The sequence below is a fragment of the Contarinia nasturtii genome, unplaced genomic scaffold (genome assembly GCF_009176525.2).
Source record: "Contarinia nasturtii isolate CC-2019 unplaced genomic scaffold, AAFC_CNas_1.1 Cnas_scaffold_129, whole genome shotgun sequence".
Classification (NCBI taxonomy): domain Eukaryota; kingdom Metazoa; phylum Arthropoda; class Insecta; order Diptera; family Cecidomyiidae; genus Contarinia; species Contarinia nasturtii.
Window position 1 is genome coordinate 1,364,251 of NW_022197486.1, and position 10,086 is coordinate 1,374,336.

Sequence of the window (10,086 nt, forward strand, 5' to 3'; positions counted from 1 at the left end):
ATGAATAAAAAAAAAGTGAATCAAAAATCCCACTCTAATGACACTTTTCAAAGTGATAAAAAATCGAGAGAGAAAGAAAAAAAAACATTTAGCTTACGTAAACTATCACGGCCATGTCCTGGCGTAGTTCATCCTGGTTCGTTTTACTGCCGTTGTCATACACGAAAAACGTCGTACCAAATACATTAGAGCGCAGTTTACCGACAAAACCATCAGCTTGTCGCGATAAATCGGTCGGGTCACAACTTATAATGTAGTTTGATGTTTTGCTCTTCTTTCGTTTGCGACCTAAAGTGCACAATTCATGTTTGTTCAGTTCGTTTTTTTTCTCTATTGTATTTCAATGTGTACTTGAAAGTGCTTGCAACATTTTGTTTGCAAAAAAAAAACACTGAAAAACTCTCTACAATTTTTCTAACTCAACTTACCAGCCAAAAGAAAGACTTTTTTGCCATATTCACGTTCCAAGTGCAGATAATACAACGGAAACAGGCCACGATCCATGCCTTTTCGATCTCGTGTTATTCGGCACTTGTATAAGCATCCTTGAGCAGCTGGTTGTAAAACCCATTGTTCAATTTGTCCACTAACATCGCCTTCCAATTCGTTTGATCCTTGTGAATTTTGTTTATCTTTGTTAGCGGCTGGTGTGACGGGCGCTGAATTATTTCGAGAATTTATGGCATCCGGATCGATGGGACCGCCACTGTTGCTGCTTACAATGCCAGCACTGCTGCCACCCGACAATGGATAATCTCCGATTGCCTGATTATTTGATGTACTTGACGGTGAAATCATTCCTTTTGTTGAAATTATCTCAATGGGTGTGCTCTCTTCATCTTCCATATCGTATGGCAATGTTTCTATTAAATCTATAAATATCAGTTTTGTTTGTTGAGACAGAACACAAAAATCAAAAGCCATACAATTTTACAACAAAAGATATGAGAAGAGGAATATTATGGCGATTTACAATAATATATTTAAAAAAAAACAGAACACCTACCTTCACTGCTGGGCGATGCTAGTGTAGACGTTGGCAAAATTTGATCGGGATTATTTGGCGACATCATGAATTGCATTGGTCCATCATATGCATGCAGTTCGCGGCTGCTCACTCGCATTCCGCTGCTATTCGATTTGGCTGATGTGGGAATTTGCGTTGTGCCTGACATCGGTCGAATTTGTAAATCACTGGCTTGCACCATCCCAGGCGTTGCACGCTTTTGTTTTATATAATTTTCCATTAACTGGCGCTAAAATCGATTAATATCGTTAATAATAACTATTGTTGTTGTATGATTTTTCGCAATGTTAATTGCATGGATAACCAAAATAAATCGACAGATACAGCAGAAAAAACCGCAACGTCGAACAGACAAAAAAGGAATAGTCAGCAATTCAACCTTTTTTCCATTTGAATAGTGCTTAGTATAAGGAAATTGAATGGAAATAAGCAAAAAAAAAAAAAAAAATTGGCAGAGTATTTTGTTTCGTCAAATTCTGGTCAAAGATTGAAAATGCATGTTCGACGCCAGCAATATATGACTGAATTAAGCACATCATTTCAATATAATATGCTTTATGTCGAATAGCGCGCATTGAATTGCATGCACATAGAAGAAAATGATGTTCGTTGCATCATTTGGATGCAGTTGAACATTGTTAACGAAAGGAAAAACTTTGTTTATGGAAATAGAAGAGTGTAAAAGTTTCAGACTTCAGAAAGTGAAACAAACAGAAAAAAAAACGACAACGACACCCAACCAAATATGTTGGTATATTACTATGAGCGAAACACGTGTAAAAAATGTGCAAACATTGCTTCAGAGTATGCCTTCGCTGCATTTCGCTCATATTTATTTGCTTCGCTTTTCTATCTACCTTTCTCTTCCATGTTATTTCGTATTATGTTAGCAGTGCGAATCGCTTCAATTATTCACGACCCAAACCAATATTTATCGTCAACAGCCGCCAAATGTACAAAACGAACACATCACACACTTCAGTACAAGTGCATTACCGACCGTGTAAATGTATATGTCGTGCACGCTTTTTTCCTCGTGTGCTTGCATTTGTTCGCTTTCTTGCTCGGTCGATCGCTAGTTGTTGTTTTTTTTTCTATTCATTTTGACTCATCCTGTCGTTTAGCGAGTTTTCTGAATCGCTTGTCGTATTCATTTTGAATTATGGCTTTCGGCTGGCATTACGGTTGTTCGGGGCTCCTTGTTGTTGTTATTTCATTCTTTTTTTGGGTGGCATTTCATTGCACTGACTAATTTGTGTGCTGCATGTAACACTGAAATAATTTTATTACTTTGTGTGTCGATCAGTCATGCGGGAATAGTTAGGTTAGACGATGATGATGTCGACGCTACTGTTTTTCAACGTTACCATAGGCACCATTCAAAATCAATCCATTTTTTTTCGTCCATTTATTTATTCTATTCAAATTTTCTCGTTGCGTGGGGAATTTTTTTATTATTATTTTGTCGTCAAGCATAACAGAGCAGCAAAAAAAGGAGTACTGCAGTAAAAATTAGTTATTGCTATCAATGCCGATGCAATGGGAGATTCGTGGTGATTTTTTCCCTTCAGTTTATTTTTTTCTCTCTCATTCGTATTTGATTGAGTTTGTTTAGTAATAAAGTGATTGCCCTCGGGATTTCAACTTTTGATTTAAAAATTGAATTTGAAATGAAATCGGGCACAATCCATGATATTGTAGCATGCAAATCGCACAACCGAATGTGCAACATTCAACTGCCATTCCAAAAATATACTTATTTTGTTTGAAATTCAGTGTCAAACAAGCATTAAATGTTGATTTACTTTGGAAACAAGAAACTATGCTAGATTTTTAAATACATAAAATTGTTGTGCACACACAAACAGAAGCGCCGCGCTTCTCTGAGATTCATAGAAATCAATGGTAGAGCACAACGATCATTTGTGTATCTCATACAAATGTTGTGTTGCTTGAAGACAATTGGAATGCAATCAAAAAGATGCATTGTATGTTAAAACATATGCATGGTATAAATGTAAACTTTTGTTGTGTTTTTCATTCTCTTCAAAACAGAAGGGAAAAAGAGAAAAACATTGATACATTTGAACAAAGGCGGAACATATAATGATAAAAATGGAACGTGTGCATAAACACCAAACATGTTACACATTCAAAATGCAGCTATTTGAAATAAATTAGTGCATGTTCTTGAAATGAGATTTGGTTTCCTTTTCAAAGCAGAATTTAAATTTGTTTCGTCTTCTTTTCACTGCGTACGATTTGTGCGTTCTATCTACGATTTTATGGCGAAGGATTTAAAATACACGCGCCAACGATGAACAAGCAACATTTTCATGAGCATTTTCATGTGTGCCGTGAATGAATGTGTTTATTAAATAGAAAGATTTTCCTGTCTAGCTCAATAAACAAATGTATGTGTAGTACCGCACCACATACGAGTCATTCGCATCGAAGTCATTCTTTGGCTGTCTCATTTTTGTTTTTCATTTCATTTCTTTTTTCAACGTTTTTCACTTTCATTTACTGTTGCTGCTTTTGAACTATGAAATAAATGCAATTGCTTTTGGTGGCGTCTGTATCTCCCTTTTTCGCCATAAGACGACAGGAATAAAATGCAATATGTGTCGAATGAAAAGTTAAATCTTGAACATCTATGGAAATGCGACGGAGTGGGAGGACATGAAGAAATATAATACACGATACTGAAATATCTTGCACGGATAGCATAAACGGAAACAGATTGAGAGCATCTCGTTGCTTCAAAGTAGCAACAAGAAAAAAAATGAATGAAAGAAAGAAAGAAACGAGACAAGAAAGAAAAACGAAGACGATGACAACGACAGAAAAGAAAAATCGAAATCAACAAAATCTCGAAACACGATGTTCAAGTCACTTGGATGGGCGGCTTAAGTGGAAAGAGAGCGGAAAAACGTACGACGGAAACGAGTAAATGGTTGCCAGCAAATGTTATTGCCTCGGCATTTTATGCCTTTGGAAAATGGCTTATATGTGTGCTGAGCGCACACGAGAGTTCCATCTCTTTTCGATTTAATCTCGTGCAAATGAGTTTTCGTCGAACATTTGTTGCTTTTGCATCAAATGGACAATTTAAATAAAACGATAAAATGCCACTCCTCGCACACACATATAATTATTTTACATTTTTTCCAATGCTCTCAACTGGGGTGATTATGCACCACACCACATAAATACATAGATAGATTTAAGATGTTGAAAATTCATTGCTGCACAGCTGTTTGACATTAATTGCATCGCATTTAATCGAAATGATTTTCCTCTACAATACGTATGTTGAAAGCTTGTCGGAAATGAATTAAGAACGAGAAAATCGGAGATGGATTATGTTTGCGAGAGAAATGGCATGAGGAATATGGAGAAGAAAACACAGTGTTCAGAGGTGACGACGAAGTGAAAATCTGTTGATTGATCTGTACACATAACATTCAAACCATCGAAGACGTTGATAATATTCTTTTTATTTGTCGATCTTGATAAAAGACGGTCACATTAAATGTTTTCATTTCATTTTTCACGCTTCCTTTTGTGAGTGTGTGTGTGTGATTGTGCCTTTTTCCTGGCAGTTGAAATGCATCAAAAGCCGTCTCGGTTTGTAGTTTTTCGTTTTTTTATATCTAAGCATCGTTTGCATGTTTCCAGTGGGTGCATTACCGTTCTGGATTTAATGCCCATGTAATTTGAGTTGTGCATTACGCTTTGTTCTCCACGGTTTTTGTGTTGTGTGTTTTTTTGAAGTTTTTTTTAACTTCTTTTTTGTTGCTCTTACTTTGTAATTTAGGTAACTGACATGTTGGTTTAACACCAAAAAAAACCCAGAAAACTATCACAAAATTTATTTGACATGAATGGAACGAAATGGTTACACACTGGATGTGTGTCGTATTTTGTGTGTAAAGTAAGGATTTTTCAAGGGAAAAGTGGGGTAAAATCTAGGCTAAACCAGAACGGAGAATAGAGCAGACGATGAATAAAAAATTATGATGATGATTTGTGTGTGAGTGTGTGATTTGAATGTCGTGTGTGTGTGTCTTTTTTCTCTCTCTTCCTCCCATTATCATCATTGTCACTCTGTCCAAATAGAAAATGTATGTCATCGCATAATAATAAATAAATGATAGATGACATTATGAGTAGCATACGTGATGTGTAATCGATGCCGCTCAAGTTTGGTTCTGCTTTATTCGACTTTCAACTTATTTTTTGATCATCAATTTTCCAGACGTTCTAAACTGGCTGTTTCTTCCACCATTTAATTTTGATGTGTATTTGTTTTCAATTTGTTTTGAATATTTTCTTTGAAAACTATTATAAATCAACGTGTTTTCAATTCATACGAATAAGACATAAATAAGGTTTCGATGAATTGGAACCGTTGTGTCTTTTATTCGCATTCGTTCATCCATTGGTAATTGATGATTTGTAGTCGTGTATTCATTATTTCATTTTTCGACGAATTTCAAATCGACGGAAAAAATGTAAAAAAAAACAAGCGGCAACTTCCATGAACAGTTAGAATCGAACAAGCAATAAAAAGCTGAATGACACGGTCAACACGCGCCTATTTCACATTCCACAAATCGACATATACTCTCTATCAAATCTATATAGTATAATCACTGTGGAAAATACATGAAACTTGAATTTCCACACTAAACAAGTACGTACTCGTCACTCTACACACATATACACAGTCCACACACATCATTTCAATTGACATTCAGCATGGTGGCGGATACACGCGACACAATACGAAAATTATTTGTAATTGCTTTTCGTATTTTCCATTTTGCTAAGATATTCATCGGTACATGGTGCGCGTACTTCAAAAGAGAGAGAGAGAGAGAGAGAGAGAGAGAGAGTGAGATGGACAGAAAGAAAGAGGACAAACGAGCACTTTTTGGGTCGTTTCAAGTGAATATTGAATATATCTAATAAATATTTCTTCATTTTGGGTGGGCGGTTTAAATGAATTTCGATTTCAATCGAATCGAAAAATGAAATGGCTCTTTACCTCATTGCGTTCCTCTTCGTATTCCGGTCACCGTTTTTGTAGTGGTGAACTAAATTCATTTCATTTTTATGTCTCTTTAATGTTTAAATCGTAAATTTATCATCCTCGAAATTTTGTCACATTTCTCCTTCTTACTTTTTGAAGTTTTAAAGTCAACGAAACTAATCAAAATGCAGTGAGAAGTCTGTCTTTATCATTTCAAAAAGGAAATGGTATCACCCATTAAATTCGCTAGACAGCCAATCGTGGTATTTTTCATTATTATTATAGGCAATCATGTCTTTAATTTATGCATAGATGTATGGTGTGCATGTCGTACTTTATGATTTTTTTTTGTTCAACGTGGTTCAAAGATTGTTCGCAGTTGTAATTCGCCTGTGCTCACGCGCGTCATACCAAATAATGCAGTCATTAGTTAAGTAAATATTGATACAACTCTGTTGTTCAACATGCATTTTATAGAGAATATTTGTCTCACTCTCTATATGTCTCTATTATTATAACATTATTATTTTTCGTGTGTGTCATTTTGTGAGTGTCAAATCGATTGAAATAACAGACATGTAGATAGACAGAGAAAACGGCCAATGTGTGTGGATTGCCCAAGGCTGGATAGACATATAATGAAATTCTCGTGTGCATCGCATCACATCCAGATTACAAAATTCTTTTGTAGTAATAATTAAATTTGCATGCTAATAATATGTGTTGTAATATCGCATCAACAGTTATCGTTCCCGCCACCGACATCCAACATCTAGACCCTATTACACACTCGAAGTGAGAATGCAATCGATTGATAAAATGGCAGCATATATAAGCAGCGTATAATGTAAATTAAAATGTTAACCAATTTAATGTGCAGGTACATCAACTGCTAAGTGCTTAACATGCACATATAGCCCTATGTATAACGTTCGTCCATCGAGGCAGAAAATGCGATAATAAAAATGTGAATCGTCAAAATCGCCATCGTCCTCGTAGTGTTCGTTGCGTTATTGACACTGTCTTTTATTCGTGTCTTTTTTTATGTGTGAGATTGATAGAGTTGTGTACGTATTTTTTTTTGTCGTAGCTTACTTAAGATAAGTGGATCAAGTATATTCCTCATACATTCAGCCACTGACGATAATTTTAATATTGAGATACAGAATTTTTTTTTCTTGTCCATTTCTTTTATATATAAAATCAATTCCATTCACAATGTTCTGATTTTTTGATATTTCATTCGAACCGTACACTGTTTCTCTATTCGTGTCTCCTTCTCCATCGATAAAAATGATTCGATCATTCTACATTTTTGCCGAACAAATATTATTGTTCATTTTTTCGGATTAAGCTATTTGAACCATGTCTTTATATATGGTTTTTTTTTCTCTATGGTTTTTATATTAATAGACAAACATGAACTGTGTGCCGTGTGCTTCGATCCATCATCGTAAAAGAATGTCCACGAAAAATACGGTCAGTTTGAAAAAAAAGAAAAATTGTGTTGAACCATGTTTATTGGCCATATAAAAGCCAAATTGAAATTGTACGTGCTTATTGAAATGAGTACCATTTTACGATTCCTTCGACTCTCTCTCTCTCTCGTCTTCGGCACATTTAGTTGAAAGAATTTTCTGAACATTAACCAAAATTCGAACCGAATCAAGTGCCAAGTTAGTAACTTTTGGAAACGCTATTCGAAACTTCCTATTGCGGTTGTTCTTAGTTTCGGGCGCCAGAGATTACATGAATAGTTTCTTTTGCTCTGCAAATTCATTGTTTCTTTTTTTTATTCGGTATAAGCAAAAAAGTATGTACAAAAAATTCGAGAAATACAAACCTGCTGCTCCAACTTTTGGTGTCTATTATTTGTTGTGGCCATTGTACGGTTTTCGCTAATTAAATGACTGGAATCTTGTGATTACAAGAAAATGGTTATGGTTTTTCCGTGGCTTCTGCTATGGTTTTTGTAAGTCAAAACTTCTTCTATTGAGCAAACAATCAGCTTAATTTCGTTCTTTTGTCATTAACAGAATTTTATTCTTATCTCTCACAATAAACCACAATATTTTTTTTCAGTGTTCACTCACTTTAAAATGCGCGACATTTGTTTTGGATTTTATTATAACCGAAACGATGTTTCTTTTTTCGTTTTACAATTAAACTTATATGTTATTTTGATTGTGTTGTTGTCGATTAATTTTTGGTTTGTTTGTTTTTTTATTTTCATAAAGCACTAAATTATTGTTATTCAATTCCTGAAACTATGAAACATTTGATTGTATATCCTTTGTTTTTCATTACAAAATCATTTCAATTTTGGTGTGATTTTTGTGTGCAATGAAAAGCGAAAAAATAAACACTTCGAAAGCGACAAGAAATATCCTTGATTTATTATTTTAAAAAAATGTTTAGCTCAATTTTTTTCTTTTGATAAACATTCGCCTGTGTGCATTTACCGCATAAATTCCACGGACAAAAATGTTTTTCGACGGTTTTTTAATTGATCGATGGATTGAGCAAGGAGCGATGAGTGAAAGATTTATTCGCTGCACGACAATTTTATTTTGAGCAATTGAGTGTCAATATTTCCATCCGTCGCTATTTTTTTGTACTACTATTCATTTGATTTAATTCACGAGCGTAAAACACTTACTAGCCGCAATTTTTTCGATTCTCTTTTTATTTTGCAATTTATTTGTTACAGCACCATTATTCGCTTTGCATTCTTTTGAATAAATTTCTTGTGTTCCGGTCTTGGTATAGGAAAAAACCGAAATTCTATTTTGGATTACAGTTTTTAATGAGAAAACTTTTCTATCTTTGATTGTACGACCGAAACCGATTGAACAAACAAAAACAATAGTTTATTTTCTGTTGTTTTTCAAATATAAAACTGGGTAAACGCACAAAATTTTCACCGTATTCTATACTCACAAAATAGATCACACCGAATAACTGCGGGAAAAATAGAAAAACAAACGAACGAACGAGATTTACAAATCGAAAAAACAACAAACTAAAAAGAACGAAAATGTTTGTTGCGAGGAAACAAACAACGCGTTTTATATGAAAATAATCACAGAAAAAGGTAGAATATATATAGTGTATTTTCGTATATGCAGAATGTTTCGTGTTTGCTCCGCGCTCTCACTCTGTTCTTTTTACGTATATGTGTATGGGTTTGTTGTTTAGTTGACACTCGCTCGATCTGTTATGGCAGAACCAATTTGCTACCAATGTACACTAGGTTAATTCTGGTTCGGTAAAAATGAAAAGCACCAACAACAACACACAAATAACGAAAGAACAGAACATACACACGCACACACACTACCATATACATACATGCATACAAGCGGCGTTCGCTTGCAAGAAAAGTACACATTTATGACAAACATATGCCTGGAGTGCCGTCGCATGATACGGTTGAGTACAAAACAACATCAGCCAGGTGACGTATTTGGACGTTTGATTTTTTATTTGTTTGTTTGACGCTTCACACCATCACTTTTCACAGCGTTCACATAAAATTCAATTCGTTTATTAATTATTTATGAGGTTAATGCAAGTTCAGTACTTTTTCTCACGAAATAATACATTTTTAAGTGAGACATTTTAACATACATACATCGTTATGCCTTTCAAAATAGTAAAAATTTGCATTTAACGGTTAAGTATCGTGATGTTTCGATACTTAAACTATGGTTCTAGCAAATTGGAAGAACTTTGACAATGGATAAACAGTCTAAAGTTTGTCGATGTATTAGTGTGTCATTCACATTTTGCACAATCAACACCGCTACACACAATCACCTACAATGAATGCCATCGACACCGCGATTGTTTTTTCTTTCGTACGATGCACGTTGTTTTTTTGGCTAAATTCATTTGCCGACGACGTCGTCGTCCAACAACTTTTTAATCAGAGGTGCGTGATTTGTTTTGGAGGCAATGATTTGAATGGATTTGGAAATGGTAGTAGAAATATTAACGATTCAGAAATGAATGAAACCAT

At 34.7% G+C, this 10,086-nt stretch overlaps 1 protein-coding gene across 2 annotated transcripts in view; it reads right to left on the minus strand.

Annotated features, from left to right (window-relative positions):
- The window catches only part of LOC116344030 (protein king tubby 1), a 17,633-nt gene extending 8,366 nt beyond the window's left edge, over nucleotides 1-9,267 (minus strand). The window contains exons 1-5 of one of the 2 annotated variants that reach the window (XM_031772397.1): nucleotides 9,006-9,265; nucleotides 7,909-8,824; nucleotides 1,007-1,256; nucleotides 429-872; nucleotides 98-288 (exon numbers count right to left, since the gene is read on the minus strand). In XM_031772397.1, the coding sequence (XP_031628257.1) occupies nucleotides 98-288; nucleotides 429-872; nucleotides 1,007-1,256; nucleotides 7,909-7,950 (927 nt within the window). In that variant the 5' untranslated portion in view covers nucleotides 7,951-8,824; nucleotides 9,006-9,265. Of the gene's footprint in view, nucleotides 1-97; nucleotides 289-428; nucleotides 873-1,006; nucleotides 1,257-7,908 lie in introns of both variants that reach the window. The other variant, XM_031772405.1, reaches the window with a different exon arrangement.
- Between the last annotated feature and the right edge of the window lie 819 nt (nucleotides 9,268-10,086).